General features: G+C 36.2%; 1 protein-coding gene across 1 annotated transcript; it reads right to left on the bottom strand.

Moving 5' to 3' along the window:
* Window positions 1-27,391, bottom strand: LOC132086801 (solute carrier organic anion transporter family member 4C1-like). Its single transcript, XM_059492709.1, has 13 exons — window positions 27,157-27,391; window positions 22,078-22,341; window positions 18,140-18,334; window positions 15,448-15,544; window positions 14,449-14,570; window positions 13,399-13,514; window positions 12,975-13,119; window positions 10,930-11,125; window positions 7,598-7,751; window positions 5,868-6,055; window positions 4,250-4,314; window positions 2,349-2,486; window positions 1-805 (listed from the first exon to the last, which is right to left on the bottom strand). The coding sequence occupies exons 1-13, from the start codon at window positions 27,389-27,391 to the stop codon at window positions 681-683; spliced, it is 2,040 nt and encodes a 679-aa protein (XP_059348692.1). The 3' UTR covers window positions 1-680.

The following is a 27,391-nucleotide window of genomic DNA, read 5'->3' on the forward strand; positions in this document are numbered from 1 at the left end:
AGAAAATAGATTTTATTTTAAAATTCTATAGAAGCATTTTTAGATTGCTGAAATAAAGCAGCTGGGCAGCAACTTTCTGTATATAATCCAGACAAACTCAAGTACATAAATTAACAAATATTTTGATTTTACAACCCAGCTATTCTATCATAACTATTGACATCTTCCTACAAATATTAAAATATGAACTTATGCCATTAAGATAACATGTAAAAATATTTCTAGAACATAGCCAAACTTCCACTTTGCCAAGTGTTCCTATCCCCAAAAGGCACTAGCCCAAATTATGTACATATTAAGTCCTCTCTAAACATACACAGTTCCCTTCAATATACCAAGTCAATTGCTTTCTCCCACTACAGTAACATTTAGGGATAAACACAGCTCAGTTCACTTTATTTTTCCTGTTTTATGATCAGACTATTCCATCTTACTTCAATTAAGTTTCATACTAGACTTTTAAAATTAGACTGCAAATTTCAGTGTGACTTCTTTGGACAGCCACAATGGAATACTAAATGAATTAAAGAATAGCGCAGATTCAAAATATTTCAAGTTCTTCAATGCTGAATATGATCTTTTATATTTAGGCAATGGTGTACAAGAACTTTGGTACAAGTGTTGTAATAATGCTTATATTTTTACAGTTTTCTTTCAAAAGTCCCTGATTTGCTCATAATTTATGTGTGTACAGCAGATACCTTTTCTGAAGTCTTTTGTTGCAGGGCTTTAGTTAATGGTGGAGGCTTGTAGAAATACACTGCCATGATCACAAAGATGATTGTGACGATCTTGCAAGCAGCACCTGAATGAAAGAACAGGAGAGTTTTTATCACACTCACTTTCTGCAGCAGAGGCAGTGTTTCACTCATTTATAAAGCTTCATATGGTGAGTTACATACACCTTGTAAGACTGAAATTCACAGCCTTCATTTAAATGTACTCTACATGAATGACAAAGGGCAGATAAAGACAGTCATACAGCCGAATTCAGACCACTCACCTGCCTGCCAATTTTTGCTTTGCTCCTGTATTTCTTCACCCCATTCTAGCCTGAAGTGCAAATCTTTCTTATTTCTTGTTTCAGTACTGTAATTTGTTATATCAATATTCTCTTTTCCAGAAACTAAAGCTTCCCACATAGAATATGTCTTAAGTATTCTCTGGTCAGATGTCTTAGAAGGCTATAGAAAGGTGTTTGCACAACTTGGAAGGCCAAGGAGAAGGGCAAAACCAGAGGGATTGTATTTGATCACAAATATGCCTTGAGATCCTTATCCTCAAGTTGTGACTGCTGCTTTTTCAGTTTCAGGATTAGACATCAGTACTTCAGCTCACACACTGTAAATATCACGGTTGCTAGAAGACAGGACATCAGCACTTAATCTCATGCAAGCTTAGCCTACACCCTCTCTCCCACTGGCATATATACCACACGTTTGAAGGGAACAAATTGTTAAACAAGTCAGGATTTTTTCTGACAAGTGTTCAGACATATTTTCAAGAACTTTTTATATAAAGTTACAGAAAAGAACTGAGATACAAAAAGAGAAAGAAAGCTCCCCAGACCTTAACTGCCAACACGCAACCCAGATAATCACAGAATGATCTGAGTTGGAAGGGAATCTAAAGTCTGTCCAACTCTTGTGCTGGGGGCAGGCACACCTTCCACTAGATCAGATTGCTCAAGGCTCCACACCTTGAATACTTCCAGGCATGGGGCATCTATAACTTGTCTGTGAAACCTGTTCCAATGCCTGGCCACCCTCTCAGTGAACAGTTTCTTCCTAATATCTAACCAAAACCTACCCTCTGAGTTTCAGTCCACTACCCCTTGTTCCATCACTATTCTCTCTTATAGAGTCCTTCTCCATTTATCTTTCTTGTAGGCTCCCCTTCAGATACTGAAAGGCCTCAATAAGGTCAGCTTGGAGACTTCACTTTCCCAGGCTGAACCAACCCAATTCTCTCAGCCTTTTCTTTATAGGAGAGGTGCTCCATCCCTCTCATCATCTTCACATCCCTGTTCATGCTCACTGCCCTGAAGACAGACTGAAGTATGAGCCAGTCCCTTAAAAATCTAGTAAATAAGTATGACAATGAAGCAAGATCAAAGACCAAAACTATTTTGTGTAATTTTTAAAGGAGTTTTTAAAGTAATATTTAGGGTTTACTTACTGTGGTGTTTCTCCTTCCGCAATATTTTGCTGATCATTTATGAAAGTAAGTTAAAAAACACTGCTGCCAAAAATAAAAAGTGTAAGGTTTTATATCAAAATAATCCCCATCTAGCGGACAAGGTCAGTATATATATTACCTAGTATATGTATTTAATATAAAAGACTTACTTATGCCCATGAGCAAATAAGCCATTCTTTCATTGTCATATACCCAGCAAGCTCCTTTAGTTTCACATTCATCAATATCCCACAGAGTACAACTGTTGTCTATAGCAGCACCAAACAAAACTGGTCCAGGAATAGAACCTAAAAAACACAGCAACACATTAGAATGTTTGAGTAACTTGACATACTAGTTTTCATGAATACAGTGAAATGCTAAGCTGGTGGGGAAGATAAAATGGGAGAACCAGACACTAAATGTAACAATTTTAATCAAAGTCATAGGCTTCATATTACACAGTAAGTCTGCACCTAGCAATGCTCTCAGTTAACAGGTAGGATGCAGACAGTTAATTCATTATACACTTGGTTAAGCAAGAAATTTATTCAAAGACTTGAGCTTCTTAACTTCCTCTGTATTCACTGGAAAAAAAAATTAAAATCAATGGTGAAAAAACTAATCAAGAAATCAGGAATGTAACTGAAAGGAAAAAAGTTCCTTTCTTCTGACCATACACACCACCCTGTTCCAAATTATGAGAACTAAAATATAATTATGTTAAATGTTCAGTTACACATTTCTCCCTATTCCTCATATGTAGCAAAGCTTCCGGTAAAAATTTCACCAAAAAAAAAGCACTGGTTAAAATTATTCTTGTACAGATTTTATTAACTCCATGTGATTTTTGTGTGTTATAATGCACAAGTGTATTGCATCCAAGTACAGCCAATTTTAGAATAAACACACCAGGTACATCACTGCATGTCTACCCAACTACCCAAGGCCTAAACTCTCCTAGAGCTAACCAAGTAGCTATGTCCCTCACTAGATCTTCAGCTTAAAACCCCTGTGCAATTCTTAAAGCCTACAGCAAAAAAAGGTCCCGGTAAGTAACTCTGGTACTGCCTTCTTCAGCCATAGTACAAGCAGTGCAAAAAGTTCTATCACTCCACAGTGAAGTCAGGAGTTCAAGATCTAGCATAAATATCTGAACTCTGAGTTAAGTCAATCAGAGGGACCCTTATACAACACTGATCACAGACTTCCAGCTTATTTCTACCTGTGGGGATGTTTGTTTTATTACACTTTATCAGCAGAATAACTTATATTAATCACAGTTTGAATACAGCAAGGCGGAAATCATTACTGCGAGTGTTAGATATGTAATCTAATCTAAAGGAGAGGGAATGGCTACAGTACTAAATATTGGCATGAAAGTCCAATCAGCAACTGTGTCTTGTCCCAGTCTTGAATTAAAGATACCATTTAAAAACTGTCTACTACTAAAACAAGAATTTCCATTATGCCTGAGAAAATTCAAATGCTTGTGGACCAGAAAATACATATGCTTACCCTTGTTTTACTTAAAAAGATTCATCTGTCCTACTGAAATGCTGGAGATGCTTAGATATGGAATTAAAGTATTATACTTCCCACATTATACTCTGTAAATCATTATGCACAATTATCTATCTTAAGAAATGCTGAAGTTAGTAAAAGACATTTTAAAGGAAGAAGAAGAGGAAAGGCTCCACATATTCATTTTTCTTTTAAACTTCTGGATTTCAGATGTTACATGAAACTGTTTTCTATTACATCAGTTCTTCTTATCTCAGTTTTCAGAATAGGCCTTCTTCTGGAAAAAATAGCACCAGGTGTGTTTTACTTGAAAGAATGGCAGTTACCTCTATTTGGCTTGTGCTTGTAAGAGTGAGAAAGGCTCAAGAGAGCATGAATGCCCTATTAACAATGAATTTGAATCCAGATGTAACCTTAAAAGTGTATTCCATAAGCCAATGACAGACTGCTTCAAGCGCCCCTGAAAGTTTTTTAAGGCATTATTTAAAGTTGAGAAAAAAAATGTCAAATAAGTAGAATACTCAATGTTTCAACAAGAAAGTCATACCCAGTATTCGCAGAAACAGTAACTTTACTCCAAGAGCAAATGAACGCTGTTTATCTGGTACACATCTGTAAACAAGATTTGCAGTTTAAGACAGAGTAAACAGTTTCTACTTCTCTGCTGTGTCCCTCAGTGAATATGCTTTCTCTATATACTCTTTTAACTTGTTAAATGCTGAAGGGTTTATAAATCCAGTGTGCAGAACAAGTAACCCAACTATTTAAAATGGTGTTTAGATAAAAGACTGAAAAAAACACCAGTAGCCCATCAAGAAATTTTAGATTTAACTAGTTTAACAAAATAGTATAAATAAAAAGGAAGCTTGCTATCAGCGTCCTGATATAAACATTTTTTCCATAGAATAACCAAGGAAATTAAAATAGTGTTAGGATGCAATCCAGAGCTACTATACATAAAGAAGTAAGTGTTGGATTCTATTATTTATAAAGGCAATTAAGAGAAGGAGAATGAGTTCCACATCATGCAGTAGATTTTTTCTAGCAGTAGAACACTGTCACGAATATATGAATTTATGTTTGAAATTGCACAAAAAAGGCTTACAGAAAAGACATTGGAATATACTGTAAAATTTACTGACATTTTAGCTATTTAAATTAGTCTTTGAAAATTAATCTACTTACAGTCCTTTTTTCATAAAAAACTGTTCCACTATTTCAGCTGAATTATATAAGGATTCAAATATCCAAATGTTACTGCTTAGAATTACTGAAATAAAACTATGTCAGCTCAAATTTGAAGATAATGCAGAACTTTATGCTATTCTGCCTCCACACTAATGACAAGCTGTTAATTCCAGATTTACACCAAACCTGGACACGAGGCTATTACAAAGCACTGTTGGTAGGATGTTACTGATTTCCTCAGCCTCTCGCCAAAGGGCATCTAGCCACATCCTCACAAAGCAACATGCTATTGCATCATGGTTATCTTTTCACTGGAAGTATTAGAACTACAAGTCAAACTTGTAGTTTGACTTCAACAAACACAAAAGAGCTCTGAATTCAGAATGAGAAGCACATTTTAAAAATAAAAACAAACAAAAACTATATTTCATGCATATAAGCTTCAGCAATTTGGAAGACGGCAAAACCACTGGTTAACTCACTATCACATTTTATACTAGTGACCACCATACATACAAAATCAGTATCATGGGAAATAGTCTACAGTTCTTGACAGACTACAATTTTTCAAGCTAGAACTCTGAATTGAGACAGGAATCCAAGGTAGAAAATAGAAGACTAATTGTTATTTTGTCCTTTTGCTGACACAATTTGAAATGCCCACACTATCAATAGGCTAGACAAATATTTTCTTGATCAAAGCACATTTATTCCTTTTTGCTTCAACTAAAACAGTCAAGAGTGCTCAAAATTCGTAAAATGGACTTTGCTGCATGCTAGAGAAATTTTTTAAAAATAATTTCAAAACTCATCTACTAACAAGAGTGAACAGTGGTATGACTATGCTCTATTTAAAGTACTGCTTGCTTACTACATAACCTTGTTAAAATACTGCATTGCAAAGCAAAAGAATTAAGTATTTCACTGACAGTAGTTTTCAAAACAATGTCACCTTTCTTGCAGACCAAAAAATGTACCTGAGAATGGCCACGGTTGTTGGAGTAGTAGCCATAAATGTAAAAACAACAGTAAAAAAGAAGAAGATCAGGAATAAAGGTAAAAGTTTGCATTTTGTTGGGCATTTCCCAGGAACAGCTTCATAGAGAAAGTCTTCTGAACCATTTCTTCTTTTTGATTTCCCAATACAGGAACAGTTGTGGTATGTCTACGAATAATTTATAACACAAAATTTAGCTCCCAGAACGTCACAAAATGACACCTTTTGGTAAATTTTCATTACATTTGCATCACAGAAGACAAGAATAAACATTGACCTTACTATATGGGAAACAGTTAATTTCCTGATGAGCACATGAAAATAAGATTAATTTTTAAAACTGGCTCACCAGAATTTGACTGATCCACCTCACCTGAGCAAAAGGTATTTTTGGATTTTTGACCTAAAAAGACAGTGACAGCCTCCATTTTGTATGCTTTGTAAGCTTTTAGCTACACTCATAAAAAAGTTGCAGAGGTTAGAGGCAAACCATATGCAGAGAGGCAAGCACTACACTTCAGACTTTAACAGGAAAGAACAGAAGCAATATAGTACCACTTCTATATGCAGGTGAACAAATGGAATATGCTCTTTATCTAAACTCACAGAGTTTATTTTCAAAGAAAAATATAACATGTCAACAAAGTGGGAAATTTTGACTGCAAGAAGTAGTTACTCTCCTACATTTTCTTATGGATAATACCTTCTCTCATTTTCCAATATAAAAGTATAAAGGCCTTTCCTGGGTCAGCTTGCTTTTTGGATCTCTCTATACTGCTCCCACATCCCTTCTCAAGAGTCTATTGTACTAGAAGAGATAAGCATAGAAATCCCCTCAGTTCCAGGAAGGCTTGATAATAACCTAGGCACTTTCACAGCTTACAATTCCTGCATCAGGGGCTACTGAGATTCAAGTTTTCAAAACTCACGGAAGCAGGTTGTCATGTATATGTATACAATAAACACTGCATTTTGCTTAAAGATCTAGATAAGAACTGCAGGTTCTTCAGAACCTCAAGACAATTGCTGAGTTTTCCAATTGTCAATTCCATTTAAAGTACATTTAGATTTAACTTATTTTCAGCATTAGGAAGTCTGGTAGATGTACACTTGGAGAATGGCATCACACAAATGAGAAACACTGTGGCTAACCAGTAAACCCTTACAACAAAAGAAGGCCCAGAGGTGGGAAAGACTGTTGTGCCCAGAAAACTCACAGAACAACGCAGGCTGTGAATGACCAGAAATGTTGCAAAGAAAGCTATATAGAAAACAAAGAGCTGTGCCACTTCAGTGAATCAAAAGAGATGTAAATGCTTCTGAGTTCATTAAGAGAGTGGAAACATTTTCCTAAGTTAGCCAGACCAGCATGAACATGGGGGGTGGTGAAGGGAAGGGAGTGTAGCTCCAACACACAGTATAAAAAGCTAGACAACTACCAGCAACATTTCAGAGAGTAATGGGCTTGACCTGGCTTCAACCCATGAATACCTTCCCAATAACTGGGGAGGCCCAGCACTGTGCAGTGAACATGTTAAGAGATCAGCAGTGGGAGTCACACTGGTACTGTAAATGAACTGTGTATTGTAATTGCTGGATTTTGTTAAATACAACCTATATTTGGTATTGTAGGAAGGACATCTTGAAATACAGTGCATTTTACAGGAAACCAGAACAAACCATATCAGCTATCTTCATTGCATAAAGTACCTTTTTCATGTTGTTTAAAAGATATGAGGCACAACCCGCAAAACAGGGAGAAAAGTACTGGACTTCATCACTGCCACAAACTGGGTAGTACACGGAGCGCAAACACCGGCAGTTTGCATTGCATGGTGCTGTTAAGTTATACAGAGTGCCTGTTCTGAAAAGCAGAAGTTAATAGGCTTTTAAAAAAGCAATTGGAAAACAGAAGATATGTAAACAAGTAAAGCAATATTTATAGCATAATAAATTTTAAAATACTCTATTCATGTTACTTATGCACTTAGTTGTTTAAAAATAAGCATAGTAGTTAGAGCTCTGGATTTTCCATTTATTATACACCTAGGGTTTTTTATGCTGTTATTCTATCCAAAGATTATTCCTCCAATTTCCACTTAAAAAAAGAGATTACAAAATTCTGCATCTCAGGCCAACTCTTATATCATCCTCCCCCTCCCACTTAGGTATTTGAATTTCTTCCATTTATAATTTCAAGAAAAAAATACAAGATTAAAACCAGTATTTGGAGTTGTTTATTCTACTGATCATACTCCAACATTCTTCCCCTTTTTTGATTTGAGTCCAGTTGCAAAGCCACCTTATTTTTACTATTTCTAACACTGCCATGGAGACATCTAAATTGTATGAGCACAAAGACAACTGTACACTTTAAATGCAGAGTGCAATGGCACCCTGAAGGACCTTAAAGATTTCCTCTGGCTGTTTAAGGAATAACTAATAACAGAGTTTACTTTAACTCTTGCACACTATATTTACTTTCAATTTACTTCTAATACAGGTAATCATACGGTTTTATTTGAAGTAGTCCCACTGTAGTATTAGCATGAAAGATCACATTGGTTTGTGTGAGGACTGTCCTAAGGCATAACCAGAGAGAATAAAAACATCCTTTGATTTTCAAATTGTAGTTCATTAATAAGTAAAGAATTTTCACAGCTTAAAAGTTCAGTCAGCTAAAACCAAGTTCTGGCACTGCCACTAGAGTTTAAATATTGTACTGTAAAATTAAAGTTCCACATTAATTATCTAAAGGTATGTTTATTTGTGAGAATTTGAGATTACAAAAAAATACTAATAGAAGAAATAGTTTATGTAGGAATTAACTTACATACAGTCAGACTTCAAATGGAATATAAGGGACATCATAACTACATATAAAATCCATTTTGTTGTAATTCAGCAGAACTCCACTAAATTCATTTGTGCTTTAAGCCTAAGCAAACTAACTTCAATTCTTCTAAGTACAAAGAATGAACTACATTGCACCATAAGCAAATTCACTAATCAGATTTGTACATTCAGTGCCTTCCTAGCCTGAGAGGCATGCAAAGCCTAGAAATATTTAATCAATTTGGTGGCATTTGTCCTGTTTACATGTGCAGTGTCTCTTTCCCTGACCTCCAAAGAGGGAATGAACACTTAGTTATACCCAGTCAGAGAAAAATAAAACAAAAAAGATACTCCTGGCTTTTCTAAAAAATCTAGCTGATGAGACCATCAATTGCTCATTAAAAAACTCTATAGGAGTTTTTAATCAAGAGACCCAGAGACACGTGGAAATAAAGTACAGAACAGAACAGAAATAGTCACTGCATTTCTGTTCTTTCAAGTTTTAAGGGAAGCACTGGGCAATAGAATTTGGCAAAAGCAATTCCCTGAAGCGCCTGTTGGACAAAATTATGTTAGTTCTGCTGATAGCCTATTTAGTAATAAATAGTGTTACTAAAAGTAAGATGCTGTTTTCATTAACACAAACAAGTGATCCTGTACTCATATAATTCTGAGACAAAACCTGCAAAAGCTTCTCTCACCTTTCTGAGCTATTTTTCAATAAGAAGATAATGCTTGCCATGAAGGATTTCTTTAAATTCTCGACAAAAACCTACATCAAATTCTAAGTCAACTCTCAGAGTAGTCTCACAACTTATTCATTCAGAAGCATTTGTTCAGTAGCATGAAGGCAAAGAACTTGGCTGTTCTTGTACAAGTTTACACATTTATTATTTTTTTAAATTTCTGCTTTAAAACAGCTACTGCTTTTAAAACATATTTTATTTCTGTATGGAAAACAGTTTAAGAACTGGCACTGTATTAATGCCACTAACTATTCTGATGCACACATCCAGTAAAGTATAAGCCAACCCGTAAAACTGCATAAGGTAGAAATGAGCCATTTCTTATAATGGATACCAAGAGAAGAGATGTATTTCAGGACTGGTTAACTTCCAACTTGGTTAACTTGCTGTAGCTAAGTAGCCTTTAGCAATAGTTAAGCTACATAACTGATAAAGTTACACAAAACTGTAAAATACAAGTTAGTGGTATTTAACTTAGGATGAAAATCAGTTCAGCTGTAACTTTTATCTGCTGCCTGTTACCATAGGACCTGATATAAAAATACAGGTAATTTCATATACCATTTTCTATACTGTATCTTAAGCATTTTATTGATGACTACAGATTCTTTCACTAAATATGTAACTATAACCTTTCTGTAGCCAAAACCTGAATTATGATTCACAGTTCTCAGTTGTCTAAGTCATCTGTCGCAAAGCCATATTTTAGTCATCCAATTTCAACACTGGCCTTTAAACATACTGTCAATTTATATAACAAGTTGTAAAGATGAAATCAGAATGCGTTATAACTTGGGCCTTTTTGGGCTTCAAGGTTTTTTATTTTCTTTCAGTTTTCACCACTGTATGGAACTCTGTTGATTCATTTTGCATACTTTTGCATACCAGTAAATTTCTACTTTCCACCAACTTGCATGGGCATTTGAGGCTACAAAACCAATTTCCTCCCCAACCCATTTCCTCTGTTTTCATGGTACACATCATGCTAATGTGTCAGCAAACTGCACCACTCCTCTTCCCCATCTCATTTAGCTTCAAGTGTCTCTTTATGCACTGGAGAAGAACTATGAGATTATGCTTTGATACAAGATAGCAGTATCTAGCCTTTGCGTAAAATGGGGGATTTGGGAAAACAATAAAAAGGTATTGGTAAGTTATTTGTCAACTTACACAGCATACAACTGACACCTATGATTTTTTTAGATGGCATCTATCAGTTCCTAAGTACCAGACTACTTGAATTATCTTGCACAGCCCCATCTAGCTCTTTGACAGACCTTCAAACAGCTGCTGTTGCCTCTGTTAATTTATAATGGGATAACTGACCACTTGAGAGCAGACTTCTGGAATAGCTAGTTGCCTTCCTTCTGCTTTTAAATACTGCTGGTGTGTACTATTTGAAACTATGGCAATTGAATAAATATTAATATGAAAGCCAAGAGCGCATTAAAATATATTTACCCATTATATGTTTCATAGACACCTGCAAAAGGCTCATTCCCACATTTAGCAAATAAAAACACTGTGTTTAATATTAAGGCCACTGTACAGGTGACTATCATGAACTTGATTATGCTTTTCAAATCCATTTTGCGCCTGGAAACCAAGACACCACTTATGACTTGGCCTAGTGCTGCTCCTGGAATTAGTACAAGTCCTAGAGGAAAACAAGACAAGGAGCAGTTACATAAAAGTGCAAGACTTAACTGTGACACAATTTTATGCTAAGAAAAACAAACATCAAAACAGTTACCTGCAAAAAGCAGTCCATGTGATATTGCTTTCAAACCATACTACCAGAATCTAACTACATGAGCAATTTATTGTACTGTTACATCACCTTTAGCCTTTCCAGAGCTTTAACTGGAAAGTATAATTTATAGTCGCCCAAAACCCAACTTCAATACAGCCAAACTAGATGACTTAGGAGCACTATGGGGTGGGAATCTCTGAACACCAGTAGGTGTCTCCATGAAAACAGAAAATCCTGTTTCATTCTTTCAGTGGTTTTTTGACATGTCCATGTTCTTTCTTATACATCTGTTATGAACTTGTTAATAAAAGAACATAAACTCTGTTATACAAGAAACACAAGATGCAAGAAGACATCTACTGAAAGATTTAAAGAAGTCTAGATCAGTGGGTCAGATTTGCTGTCATAGTCTATATAGTCCACCATGATTTATCCTCTTTGCACTCCAGATAAATAACTGAGCATTTTTATATGGCTAATCTATAATACAACACAGAACTCAGTATAACTTACACCAACCTGAGACAGCTAACTTTACAAACAGTTCAGGTACAGTGACAAAACTGCCCAGGCCACAGACCTGGGAATTCCACAAACCACAGTCAATGACAGTTTAAATAGTTTCCACAATCATTGGTAATGCTTAGACTAATTAGTTCAGTTCAGGTACAGCCAGCTTTCAAAGTTACTGTAGGCATTTCTTTAAAGCTGTACATTTAATAGGCACTCTCAATATTTTCAACTCAAAGACATTCAATCAAGGTCTATGGACAAAAAATGCAACACAGCTTTTCACTTCACTCCTAGTCTTTGGTTAACAACTGAGCATATATTCCAATGTGTTTTTATGTAAAATTACAGATTATTTGTTTTGATGCAATGATACTATCTAATATTGCCCAGAGAAGTAATTTAGGAAGTCTTTCCCAAACACATTTCTGTTGGAAAAAGAGCAGCTCAACTACCATAGTTATAGTGCAGCACTCTACAGCTTAGCGAGACACTTTCTATGAATATTAAATCTGCATATTGCAAGCATCTGTTTGCATTATGGACATTTTTGACTTGATCTGGTTGCTATTCTTCAGAATTACTTATGTCAATAACGTGAGTCTACTGAGCACAGCTCTTCCATCTGATGTTTTCTGTTCCTCCAATACTCAGTTTTTCACAGAAGCTCTCTCCTGTTCTACATATTACTTCTGCATATCAGATAAAAATAGGTGACAGTAACCCAACTACAGCAGAGCCAGTTATATAACAGACTTACTACATATTCTGATCAGTCATTTTATTGCAAACTCATTGTAATGTCAGTGTGGAATTAAAGAAGAGAAAGGCAAAATGAACTTCTTATTTGTGATAAGCACTGCTTTTTTTCCCTAGTTGCCCTTCATCTCGATTGTTTTAGTTGGGACTAAGATACTACTGCTCCTTCAGGCAATTTCAAATACAGGAAAATGAAATGTTTTTCACCAAGAATAAGAAAGGAATAAACTACTAGTAAACTAAAAGTTTCATCAGCACTGAAAATCCTCAGTCTACTCTGAATATGTAGAGTACTTAAGTAATACTAGAATATTTAAGGGCAGGCAAGAATGACAAAAGTACTGCTCTGATTACTGCATTCCACCTAAGTACATTCACAAACATCTCAAACAAAAAAGATCCCCATATAATCTTCCACCTCTAATGTTAATGAAGTGTTCAACACAATATATATATAAGATTTAAAATTAAAAAGCCATATTACCTCCAAGAGTTGCTGAAAAACTTGACGACTTTCCAAACTGATTTTCTATAAACTTAGGTAGGAATGTGGCAAATCCAGTGGCAACTAAAGCTTCTGAGGAGCTGGCTACTATTAGACTCATGAGCACTGGATTCCTCAAGAGTATCTGTGGGGAGAAATTATCATAACACTCTGGAAACGATTTGATTTTGGTACCAACTAAAGTCATTATATTTTAAAAGGAGATCCTCTGAAATGAACTTCAGTAATATGCCTTTCTAACAATCTCAGGCATCAACAAAATGAATGTGCATTAAGTTATCAGTAATATTGAAGTTTTCCCTTTCACAACACAATAAGCCATTTCTGTAGGCCTCTAACATCTGGAAAATAATTTCATTTCTCAGAATATATTCAGTTTTAGCAAATTTGAATTTTTTCTTACCAGGAGAGCCATAGGAAAGTCTTTAAAACTTTGTCCAATATCGTTGGTCTGAACCAGTACTTGACCTCCATCATCATGAGTTTCAGGGATTTTTTCAGCCTGAATTTTTGCAGTTCCTACAAATAGTCATATTTATCAACAATGAAAACACTGAATACCTGCACTCTTAGACAATGTGAACCACAAAAACTTTTGTTTCCTTTAGTTGGGAAAGTGCTTTCAGATATTACAGGTCTTCTTGCCTGTTTTATTGGCACAGATTTTTAAAGAGATCAATACTGTATTGTTGAACAAAGATGTTTGTTGAAAGCATTGTACTTTCATTGGATGTTGGAAGGTCTTGGCTGCAAGAAGATATTATCAGGGACATCCTAAAAACTTCAGAGTATGCTGAAGCCCCTTTTTTTTCTAAATCATCCTCACATTCTCCATTTCCTACTTTATTTTTTCTTTTTCTCCTCCATCATTTTTCTCCTTCAATATTACCATAGTAAGTCCCTGTGGATGCTCATGGAATTTCTTCACTGTTCTTGCTGGGTAACACAGAAGCTTTAAATACAGTCTTGGGTGCTTAGCTACAAGCACCTTTCAAACTTTGACCACCAGTCTCCACACTTAGGTATTTGTTTCCAGTCCAGTCCATCATTACAGAGAATCACAGAATCATGGGCTGATTTGAAAGGGGACCTTGAAGATCATCTATTCCCAAACCCCTGGCCATGGACAAGACCACCATACATGAGATCCTCCCTCTAGCTGATTCACCTTGTTTTAAAGGCTGCATATTGGAGGGGGAAACAAAAAAAAAAAAAAAACCAAAAACAAACAAACAAACAAAAACCAAAAAAACCCAAACAAAAAAAAAAAATTAAAAAAAAAAAAAAAAAAAAAAACAAAAAAACCAAACAAACAAATTTGTCCTCAGATTTTAGTCAAAGATAGTTAACTGAGAAACAAAATCAAACAGGAAACATTCGGTTCAGTACTCTATAACCCAAAAATATGAACAAATGTCTCTTTCAAAGTAGCCAAGCATTGCTAAACCTTTACCTGGTAGGTGCTTTGGAAAGCATGAAAAAGGTATTATAAGAAGCCAAACTGGAAAAAAGCATGCAAGAAATCCTATCCACCATGCTCCAAGCCAACGTGGGTCATCTTGATCCATCTTTGTACTGGAAAAGTAATTCAGAAAAAGCATTGGAAATATTAAAAAGAAATTGGAATATTTCTTTTTAATACATTTCAAAACAAAGCCTTTTAATATTGCTATTTTCCTTAGTTTTATATTAAATTTATTGTTTGCTTGTTTAAACCACCTTCACTGGGCAATTATAAAAATACTGAATTCTACCAAATGCAGCCTTCAACTCATTAGTTAATGTCATTCCAATTTAAAGACTATTCTATGGCCCTGATTTCAAGATTCTGAGGCATTATGAAGATACTGGGAATGCTGGATTTAGAAAGATTCCTCAATCAATGAGTTATACCAAAACCAATTCAGAAGTTCAGAATGCCATTGCATCAATCTGAAGGCTCTAAAACACAGGAAACAAAAGTGTAAATGAAGCTGCTGGTTTAACTATTAGTACAATTTATAACACTTCTTTAAAAAATGGACTATTATTCAACACAAAGATTTTCTAGCAAGCTCTTCTCTAGGAGTTAAGAATCCTAATCCTAATACTCCAGCTCAAGGAAACAGTTCCACAAGACATCAGTAGATGGAGGTTTAACCCCGAATATACAACTAAGCAAAAGGAAAAGCATTTTTTGCTACTGAGGTTTAGAATAGCTAATATTTAAATGCTAGAACTAACTATTTGCACTACAGAGAAACTTCCACACACGATGGAGTCACTACTCACTCTAGGAAGTAACTCACTAACATGAAGCCTTTTCAAGTGCAACTTGTTTCCAAGTTAATGAAGTTTTTGAAAACACAGTATTTTCTGAAAAATTTTCTCCTCACAGGAAGAAAAGCTGAATATTTTAGTAAAAAATATTAGAAAAAGAAAATAGGAAGCAATAAACTAAGTTGTATCTTGCCTTTTTGGGATCTGGATATCAATATAAACTTGAAGCAGCTGCCCTCCTAAGACATAGCCAATAGCAGGACCCAGCAGAGACATGGCATAGCCAACTCCTAGAAGAGAAAATACATCAAGTTCATGATAACTTCTTTATTTTTTTAAGCTTTCTTTTAGTAACATTTTTAAGTCAACTTCAGACCAAAGGGTTTCTGTAAGTCAATCTGTTCTTTTACTGTCACTACAGTTGTAGCACCTAGAAGACAAAATCTATAATTAACCCTCTACAAAGAAATTTGCAGCTCTCAAAAGCTTCAGGTTCAGCAAAAGGCTGATTGCACCTTTAAGCATTATTAGATTGCTTTTTTCCCCATTTTGTGCCTACATTTAAAAAATAACTAGTGAAAAAAATAGTGAAATTATGAACATTGGTTGTTAACTGTATTAACTATAATCTTTAAGAGCTTTCTTATTTCTATTTTTCAATCTTAAGTTGTTTTCTAGATTTTCTAAAACAAGAAGACAGTTACATCAAAGTGTGTGACTAGAGTAATATCTGCCTTAAAATACAAAGCCAAGGCTCTTAACAGCTCCTGGCAGTTTTAAAGAAAAAAACTCAAACAAGCAACAAAAACAAACACCCTAACCCCCTCCCTCTAAAAAAGAAATCACTAACCTGCAAAGCTGCAGGTGTAACCATACCCTACAAAAGAGTATAAGACTTTTTTGATGTCACAATAGCATTCCTGGCCTATCAGACAAATTTCTGGCAGGCAGTTTAGCACTCACTGACAGCAGGAACACTGTCTCTGCAAATTAAGGTTTCCAATTAATAGCAACTAGATCCATCTTTAATTAGTAAACATGCATTCCTATAATTTCCCCAGGTTGAATAATCTGGATTTCTCATTTGTTTCTGAAGTGAATGGATCACAAGCACTTAATTTTCCTCTAGTTAGTAAGAGGAAATGATGGGGGAGTCAGGAGGGTGACAGGGGTGCAGGAGGATAAAGCAATGCAGAATGTGACAGTCAGGTAAGTAAAATTAAATACTGAGTAGATATGTCCCAGGTTTTCCTATATTTCAGAAACAGTGACATAGTCACAGGAACTTTCTAAGTTAAGTTCATATTCATCCCAGAGAACTTCAAACTGAGCTTAGAAAGTGCCTATTTTCTCCCACACACTCAATTTAAATACATTTGGAATTGTTTAGCTTTAGTTGTAGATGTACCAGTCCTCATGAACCTGCACCCAATATAGAGGATAAAGAAAATACCAACTTGTAAGTTGCAGGCTTACAGCAAAAGGTGCTGGCAGCTATTTACGGACCATTTCAGGGGTGGGTTCTGGGATTATTTTGGTTTTGTTTTGTGGGTTTTTTTGGGGCTTTGTTATTTTTTCTGCACTGCATAAGCCTTCTTGTAAAAGGTAAAGCAACACAATATACTTAAATACTTAACACATTGCATGAAGCAAGGAAAATAATCAAGGCTTAGTTACCTACCCACTCGCATTCCAGTTTTGTTATATTAGGCAGAATACACTGCTCTTCTGAAGTCAACTCAGTTGCCTGAAGACTGTGCATGAATTAGTTTTTTGTATTGATCTTTTTCTAAAAGTATAAACACTGACACCATTCTCCTGAGTTTTCATGTCACTTCTTGTTTCCCCATTTATGCAGATAACCCTAATTCTGCTCTATTTATTTCACTGGATTCAGGGGAGGAAGAAAAAATGCAATATCATCCCTCTCAAAATAAAGAAACAGCAAAAACAAAACTTGTCTTTTTCATCTCAGAGTTGTCATAGGCACCTATCCTGTTTGTTGGCATCAAATGAAGTAACTTGCCTGGGAAAACTGTGAAAAATTTGCATGCAAACAGATAATTATTTCAATTTTGCCCCTTAAAATATTGTTCTAGTCTGAATACAGTCCTGGAACCTGAGATGTTTTGACTTCCTCCTGCAAGTAAGAAGTATAGATAATATGTTTTGAACCAGCTTACATATGAGGTAGGGGAAATAAATATCTTCATACCCATAGAAAACACACTTAGACCGCAATGAACTTGGCAATAAAATGGCATATAACCTAGAGAATGGTGACTGAAAAAGATTAAAAACCTTTGCTAAGTATTACTACTCCTTAGCTTTTAAACACTCCCAGTGAGGCAATCTCTGTACTTCCAGCCAAGTGCCAAATTTGTATGTGGTTAGAGAACGGGATTGATCAGATGAGACACACCAGTGTTTATGCACTGAGTGGATATGCACTGAGTGGACAGCCTACTATGAGAAGGTAAGTAAATTAAATTATTAAAGGATATAATATGAGCTAGCTACTGACCTGACTGATACTTTTTAGTCACAGGTGTTGAAAAATACTGTGTAAGTTTTTTGCTACAACTTATTCTGTCATTTACAGACAAGCTACATGAACCATTTAACAATTTTCAGTTACTGACATGAAAAGGTAACACAAGGGTGCTCAAAGAAGCTTTACCATGCTCTACAAAATGAAAATTGATAAGACTTGGTACTTAGAGCAGATTAGTATCTAAATTGCATTGTAACTGATGCAGAAATACTTCATGCACATAAGTAATAATCACAGAATTTTTAAATTAGACGAATTCATAAAAATACTTAAAATGCATTGCAGTCTATAATCTATGCAGACAGTGTTCTATAAACAGTTTTAAATTTACCTATGTAAAGGGAAGACTTGTGTTTTGGGACACTATCATCAATAAAAGATGTCCCCAAAGTATACAGAGGAGTTCCTCCAACTCCCAGCAGCAGCTGTCCAAGGATGAAGATGTACAGATGGTTGCGAAGTGGAGAGCTTGTGCTGGCACTGCAAGTGGCATTAGCAAAGGTGGTTTCTGCAGTTTGACATGTGTCTGAAAAACAGAGACAGCAAGACTTTACAACTCTGTTACCTAACTCACAGTCCAACTTGAGGAATAATCTGTACTAAAAGCTAAACTACAATGAATGCTGTTATGCCAGGCTCCTATTTTAATTTTCACACCTGTTAATATATCCAATATTGCAGTGCCAAGCCTTCTGTGATATCATATCCCCCAAAAGATTTATTAGCAGGGCTTGGGGTTTTTTTCCTCTCTATGAAGAAACAGGATTGAAATAGCCTTATGAATACGCTTTGGCAACAGGAATCAAATGGCCCTATAAATATGCTTTGGCTTACTGAAAGTATTATTGACCAGAAATTATTGTATGAAAAAAACCAAACAACCAACCACCTGTCAAATGGTCATTCCAAAGGTTATGAGTACTCCCATGTAACAGACACTTCACTGTGTGCCTGCACCTTATAACAGTTCTGAGGAGAACTAACAACTCCCACTCTTAGGTGACAGAGCAGCCTGCACAACCTGAGGAAATCTGCCTGACAGAAAGTGAAGTCATTAGCCAAGATAATCCTTCCTTTACATTCAGTCTTTTTAAAGTGTTCACCTATGAAAACCTTAAAAACCTACACCACTCTCTCTCAGAACACACACTGCTATCCCTCTAAAAGGAGAAGTTAACGTAAAACCTCTGCATTTATGCACACACACAAAAAGAAAGCAGTGGTACAGCAGCGTAAGGCTGTGTCTGCTGGTGTAATATTTGGCACTACAAGGAGGGAAGAGAAAAGAGGAACTGAAAACAGGTAGTACCGTGTTGTCCTCTCCTTTCTCTTGCTGTCATTGCAGTCTTGGTAGCAGAATACCAAGAGACAAGATGTAGGAGAAACATTTCCATGGTTCTCCTCATAAGAGCATAAAACCCTAAGAAGGAGGATAAACCCATTCATTTGGTAGTAATGAGCCCCACTAAACAAATATATGAAAATGTCATCCAGATCAGATAAGTAGACTGATTAATTCACACTATTTCACTACAAAATTATTACAGCCTTTATTTTTCTTAGATCCTTTTACATCTGAGAATACTTTTTACTTACACATAGAAGAGCCAAGATCAATCCACACTATGGTCTCACAAAACAAAGCTTAAGAAAGTGCTAGCCATGCACCAGGTATTTAAAGAAAACTTATCTAAATCATTACTTCCTCTAGCAGACATAGGCGATACAGTGCCATTGCACAGAAACAGGCCAACATGTGGGATAAGAAAACCTCACATCAAAAGGAAGAGTCTTTAAAGTTTTCATTCCTTTCAACTTAGGAACTATCCTGAGTACGCTTGTCCCAATGTTTGACTGTCTTCACAATGAAGTTATTTTCCTTGTGTCAAGTGAGAAACTAGGATTCTCATTTGCTGCCACAGACATACTGAAACATGTTTAATTTTTAAAATAAAATCCGAGACTGAAGTTTAAAGGTACACTGCTTATAATATTTGTGGTTCTCACAGTCCTCCGTGCTAATTAATCAAATTACATTGATTCTGTTAAGGCAGCAGGGGGAGCCCTTGACTGCACATACCACAGCCAGCTGAGGCACCAGCAGCCCACGCAACCTGGAAATTTACCAGAACAAACAGCTGGTTGTACCTGGGTTACAAATTTGAGTCTAAAACCTTTCTGGAAAATAGAAAACACATTTTACGGCGTCTTAAAAAAATGCAAAACCCCAACAAACCAAAAAAACCAACTCCGCCGCTCCACCCCCTCCCTCCAAAAAAACACAATTCCAAAGAAACAAAACCCAACCCCAAACAATAATAGGCAGACAATTGATTAGCAGATCTTTCAATATGAAATGGATTAGACTATTTCTAGGAAGTAGTATTATGATAAATAAATTGGTCTTATAAGGCCTGTTCAGAAAAAATTCAGTGGTAGATTTTAATACAAGCATAAAATACAAGCTTAATTAAAAAAAAAATTAGGATCTCTATAAGCAACTCGCACAAATAACTAAAAGGAACACTTTTGAGGTGTGGTGCTATTAAATCCTGCAACTAATTGTATAGCTAAAATGTTTCATCAACCTCAGAACTAGTTAAACCAGACAACACATAAACCTGTGCTGTGGTTTACTTGACAGTTAAGAGATGCTGTTGCACTGCACCTGAAGATTTATTTTGACTGCCCCAGTGCTGACATTCCCTGCACTCTCAGTCATTTATTTTTGATAGTGTTTTGTTTAAGTCAGCTTAAGATCTGGAATGTGTTCACCACCAGCACAGCATAGGCACCTGCATTACAACAGTCAAAACAGCAGGCAAGCTGTCACCTGACAGTGCTATGGTGAAGAAACACATGCCAATTCAAAAATTCCCCACTCCTTTTAGGTTTCAAAACTCCATGGGGAACATGTACCTAATAAAGCTATCAATATATACAGCCATCTTCAATGATGGATGTTGGATAAAACAGTAACATGCTCCTTGGAATTTCAACTAAAATTGTTTGAAAGGGGGAAAATCAGTTGGAATAACTGGTAATGTACTCTCTCACACTGTCAATATCTTGTTCCAAATGAAAAAAAAAATCAAACTTTTATGCATTATGTATTAAATTCAGCTTCCCCTTCATCAAAGTGCAGTAGAAAGGTGAATACTGAAACCAAAATTACAGGGCAATGGGACTGTAACAGAGCCAGGACCCTTTTGTCCTTCTCCCAAGAGCTAACAAGTGATTATCTGCTCATAGCCCCCAAAACAGTAAAGATGTTTTCTTCTGACCTTGTTCGGTTAACTTCCATTTCAGATCCTCATTAATTAGATAGGAAAAAATAGCTTGCCCAACTTTTTAGACTAACAAGTAGACAGCTCATAGAAGGGGACAAAATGATTACTACTGAAGATATCAATTTGAGGATCAACAACCTTTCATCATGTTTCTTCATAGCTACTGATTTTTTTTTAGTGAGCACTCTAATATGTTTAGTCATTGAAGGCATAATTTTGATTAAAGACTGCAATAACAAGACAATCCTAAAAGATTAAGTCATCCTGCTTTAAACATATCTGAACATTTCTGTATTATAGATGTGCCACTAAATTGAAATACAAATAGTTGGCATTAATCACACTGTGCTAAGTCTTGTTTTGTGAACAAAGTTTAAGAACTGAGGGATAGCTACACCCATGACTTAAGTACTGCTTTGTTCAGTACAGTTCAGTACTGCTTGTTCCCTCTCTATTTCAAGTAAATCCTTAAGTTAAAATCAACATCTTTTAAAAGAACTTAGAAAAACTTGTTAATGAATTAATCAACATGCCTTTAATAGTTCAAAACCACAAAGAAATGCAAGCACTAGTCACCGTCAGGTACGATGGCAAGATTAATAGCTTTAACATTTCCTCTACCTTGCTAACCCAGCTTGATTCCATCTCCTAAGAGATGCCACATCATTTTTTTCTTTAGTGAATTTTAATTGCATTCATCAAGGCAAGAAAAAAAAGCATTTTATTCAAATGTTGCTTAATAGCAAGAACCGATATTGACACTCATATTCCTTCTGGAAAAATAAAGTTCACTGTGCAGAGAGGCAGCTCTTGAACTTCCAGATTTCAAAGAATCAATTTTCAGTTACAGATAGCACCCTGTTTTAGGACATTGAGAGAGATTAACTATGTTGTAAGGAGTTGAAAATAAGGAGTTGCACCAAGTTAATGCAGAGATTTAAATTTTTTAGTTTAACTTTCAAAACAACTGTAAGCTTACCTTCAATTTTACTTCCATACTGGTATTTTCCACTGCTGAAGTGTGGTAAGGAAAATACAAGTGAGCCCAGTCCTAACATAAATGCTGAGAAAGCAAGCCATCGTGGTTTGTGCCCTCTTTCTCCCAAGTAAGATACAAACAGTGACAGTAAACAAAAAGCAATATCATAGCTTGCAGAGATTAAACCAGTGAGGGAACTGTTCAACTCGTAACGCTTCTCAATTGTTGAAATACTAATGTTAATCAGGCCATTTACCACAATACCTACAAAAATAAAAAAATGAGATAATTAGTCAAAGATACTTTAACTCAATAGAGTTGCAGAGCTAACTTTATATATATTTATACAAGGCTGCTTTATAAGGTATTTACTAGCTATAAGATACAGGTACATAGTAGGTAATACAGTGCCAAATTAGCCAGTCAAATTGTACAGGACCTATGTATTTGTCTGAAGCACAGCTTTCAAACAGAATGCTTTACGGTGTCACAAGACACTTTAAAAATTAAAGGTATTTTAGTCAAAGTTATAACTTGCATTAGAATACATGCTATGGCTGAAGCAAGTTCAGGACATAGTTTTCTACTTACTGCAAACACCCAACTTCCCTGCCACCACAAAGGGAAGATAAAAGAAGGTGAACAAACATGAATCCTCCATAATATAAAAAAGTGTAAAGCTATTCAATAATTCTTTGCAACTGTGTCAGAGCAACTGAGGTGATTTACTTCAACTAAGCAAAGAAGGTTTGCCCCTTGAATCTGTAACTTCCCTGAAGTTACAAAACAACCTGGAAAGAAATCACTGCACAAGCTGCCCTACCAAAGCACAGATGAACTGCAAAAAAATTAACCAAAAGTACAACTAAGCTTTTGCACACAATTGCCAGTGCATGCTTAAACACTCTATGTCCATTTTTACACAAGCACTGTTTGTAGACTAACTTAAATCTTCTACACTGCTTCACATTGTGTTTCTGTGAAAAAGACTAGGTAGTTAAACTTTGGTAAGTTTGATTTCAGCAATTCCAAAATAGGATTCAGTTACAAGATAAACAGTTGTAACTATAACACTGTCAGATAACTTTATTATAGTCTAATTAAATTGTATCTATAATAAAAGAGATACCTGAAAAAATAGTTGTGAAGTCTTAGAGTCAGAAGTACAAACATGTTTGAGTTCTGTAACCTTACAGATGACTGATGAGGATCTTCCCTGATACAGGCCCTTCAGTTACTTAAAAATTAAAACATGCTTTTCTATTGTCTATCTAAGAAAATAATATAAGACTAGTGACAGAAATGTGTTTAAGTTAGTTTTCAACAAGCTTTGCACCATCCATAAGTACAACTACTTGAGCTAAGTTTCAACATTTCATTAGAGCACTTTAATTTATTTTAAAAATTACTCCAAATAAACCAGCCATTTTCTAATAGCCAAACGTCAGCTTTCTATATGGAAACAACTCTTTGCAAAATCTTATTTCCAATACCCTACTATGGCCTCTTTATTAAGGCTGACAATTTCACCTGTTAGTTTAGTCATCACACTTAAATTCATTTGGGATTGACACAACTATACAGGTGTCCTTCCAGTGCCATTAGTTATACATTAAGTAACTTTATTTTCCTCTTAAGAAGCATTAACCAAATAACAATACCAGCATGAAGGAATGAACAAACAAGTTTTTCCCACCTGCCAGAACTTCAACACTTACTAAGGCTTTAAAACACTTGAGTGAAGGTGTGCTACACAGCAAGTGGATTACAGAGCTAGAAGGCATTGTCTTTTACAGGTATTTTAAGTTACTACCTTTAATTTACATTCTAAAACTCATAAAGCCTTCCATTTAATTATACTGGATAATTAGACTTCATCTGTAAAATCGCAGATGTGATGAATGGCAGCATAACTTCTCCAATTACATCATCCAATGATTAATCACTAAAGTCTCTTCAAGAAAGACAGAATCTGACTGATAGTAGTTTGATCAGAAAACCAAATTCTGTAAGGACATCCCAACACTTAAAACTGTAGTATAGAAATTACCAACCAAAACCTTGTTGTCCTGCCTCATCTGTTAGGGATTTAGGTAGAGTGTGTACTGACACAAAATCCAGATTAATTATACACCAACTTTATTTGCTATCACAAAACACAAGAGTATTCTTTTTCTTCATCCATTCAACAAAAAACACGTGTTTTGCAGTTGTCGTAAGAATGGTGGCTTTAACAACACATAAAAGTAACAATTAAAAATGCCTTGGTAAAAGCACCAGGTCTAATCAGCCTATAAAATCTTACTGATATACAAAGATTTTAGATATATTAGACTGGACAGTCTTAAACTGTGGTTCAGTTTTTTTATTTACTAAAAATCATTAATGACATGAGAAATAAACAGTCCTTCTTGTACTCAAAATAGTGAGATAATCTCTGCCTTGTTTTCTACTACAGCTATGAACTGCAGCATATCCAGTTAATGTATTACTAGATGCAATCATACATTTTGGCAACTCTAAGTGCCATAGAGAAAGCAGGTATTAGTCATGTAAAAAAATTCTAGGCAAACAAGTGTTTTGTGCTCTGGAAATACAAGTTTCACATGTACTTGAAACAGAAATGGCCAGAAATTAGAGTTAAGTTCCACCTCAAATCTTCTGAGAAGCTGCAATACAGCATATCAGGTGCTAATGACAACAATCTATTTTTGAGAGCAGCTAGAAAATAAGCTGACAAATACATGCTTTCAGTTAGATTCACAACATACCAGGTCACTACAGATAATCATCCACTATGTTCTCTCATTTAGAAAGACTAGGACAACAACTTACATTCAGCAAAAGTGTGTTATGGATTACTTCATTAACCTTCAATGCATTAGGAAACAATCTTTTCTAGAGGCACATTAGGCAAGTTTAATAGATACATCTTATCTTCCTCAGTGATGGTTTCTGTAATTTGGAGGGTAGACCCAAACTAGAGTACAGTGTTAGGTCACATAACTTCAAAATCCTAGGTGTGTTTTGTGTGCTTTTATCTAAACTCTGAAGCTGCAAGACCTGAATATTTTCACAAAGTTTCACACACAAGCGTGAATTTCTTATCGATGAACCTAGTTTTACACATCTCAAAAAGAATTGCAGCTAGTCTTCAGCACCCAGTTTCCTTTATGTTTCAAGCAAAGGAAAGATTCTTGTCAGAAAATCCAGGTAACACATCAGGAATGTCACAAGATCTGTAATAGCCATGCCTACACCTGCTTCCAAAATAAAAATTATTCAGTTTCTATCCTTTAAGGCCTTAAACCTGAACTACATTCATTAGGTGCCTGGCGTACATATAGCATTAAATAACCAAAGCAATATTTGGACAAGTGGCACAAGCAACACAAATAACCTCCTAAGGGGACAGAGATTCTTATAATACAAGTTGTTTTTACAGTTGGAAACCTATCCAGTCTACAACCAAGATTTTTAAGTATGCTGAGTTTGTTATTCAGCTCAACCATCAGATCAGAACAGAAGGACTGATTTTAAGAAATTCAGACACATTAGAAATAATCAAGACACTATATTTAGTTTTAACAATCTTTCCAGCGTCATATTAAGGCATTTTTAATTGCCCATCCCTATTCTTATGCCACCCAAAAAAATTTATATGTGTATCCTAAAAGTATTTTACTACTCAGCTACTATTGAAAGCTATGATGTAAAAAGTTTTTCCACAGACACACCCCACCCCCACCTCTTTGTGTTTATAGAGAAAACAAATTTGGCAGGACAACTGCAACAGGAATAATCTCCTGACCCCACCAGCCATAGCATGACTTTCCAAAGTCAAGCAAGAAACAACAGGCTTATCCCAAAACTTTCTAAATACTTCTTTTCTAAAACTAAACCTATATGCTAAGACAAGATCAGAATCTGAAGGGGATTAAACCAGAAAAAGTTCTCAGAAACACATACTAAGGCACTACTTCATGCAAGGAATCTCCAAGCATTACAAGGAGCGTTGTAATCTTCTAGGTTTTAAGCAGAGTCTCCAATTCTCTTCTCCTCATACCATTCCAGCTGCCTCAGTGTGGTTCCCCATGGAATGGAGCCATCCAAATAATGCATTACTTTGGTACAGGCTGCTCTCTCCTCTAACATCAAATATCCAAATGTTCCCCTCCATGCCTCTGTAGAAATCCCTTTATGAGTAACAACAAGGTGCTTCAAAGCAAATTGTCCAGGAAATACCCTTTTCTTTCCTAGCTAGTCAAATAAAGTTGAAAGGTTATGAATATAGACCCAGTCGTTCCCTTTGGCAGACATGCATCCAAGTTCCACAAATCTCATTTTCTAATTTTTTTTACAGTAATTCTTCTCCTCCCCTCAGTGAGCATTTCTACTTTCTAAGTCTAAGGCTTGCTAAGGCCCTAACCAATCATTACAGGAAAACAAAACTATGGACAAGAATCTCTGAAGCTGAAAAACAGGAATTTAGGCCAAGCTAAACTTCAGGTTACTTCCAAGGTCAACTTAAATCATTAGTTAAGTTTTAAGAAGATGGCTGCACTGTGATTCACAGAACAAAATCACATTTTTTTGCTGTTTTCAAATTTACCCAAAGTCCTACACAACCAGGCCAGGATTCAACTCAATTAGCAAGCAGGTAAGAAAGTAGTGGGGTGCTACAATTTTATATTGGTGTTTTAATCCCTAGATTTTAAGCCTCTGCCTGTGTGTGCACATGAAGAGCTATTTTCCTGTGGGCAGTGGGGATGCAGCACTGACAAGTGCGTGAAGCAAAGAGCCTGGACTTCGTGGTCAATAAAGTACGTGCGAAAAGAGGAAAAGGACAAACGGAATGAAGTACAAGGAATACTGTGGAACGTCCCCATCCTGGGCACAGAAGAAGGTATACTTTCGTCCCTTAGTCAAACCATTACCGTCACTGTTCAGCCACAGCACTAGACGAACCCACCATCCATCACCAGACCTTCGCCGCCCTCCCCAGCCCAGGCTCCCGCCCGGCTCCCCCAGCTCCGGGAAGGGGAACAGCATGTGCCCTGGGCAGCAGGGACAGGTTACCTTGGAAGACGGCCAACAGGCTATAAGCAGCCAAGTACCCCTTGGCATTGTTGCAGAACTGCAGAGCTCTGGGGGCGCAGGGACCCCACCCGCAGGCCCCCTCCTCGGGGTAAGGGCCGGGCCCGGCGGGGGCCGCGGCGCCAGCGCCTGCCCCGGCGGGGCCCGCGTGGTACTGCTGGCCGAAGTCGGAGGAGGGTGTGTCGAACGCCGCGTTCTCGATACCACCGCCCTTCAT

This window comes from Ammospiza nelsoni, chromosome Z, assembly GCF_027579445.1.
Source record: "Ammospiza nelsoni isolate bAmmNel1 chromosome Z, bAmmNel1.pri, whole genome shotgun sequence".
Taxonomy (NCBI): domain Eukaryota; kingdom Metazoa; phylum Chordata; class Aves; order Passeriformes; family Passerellidae; genus Ammospiza; species Ammospiza nelsoni.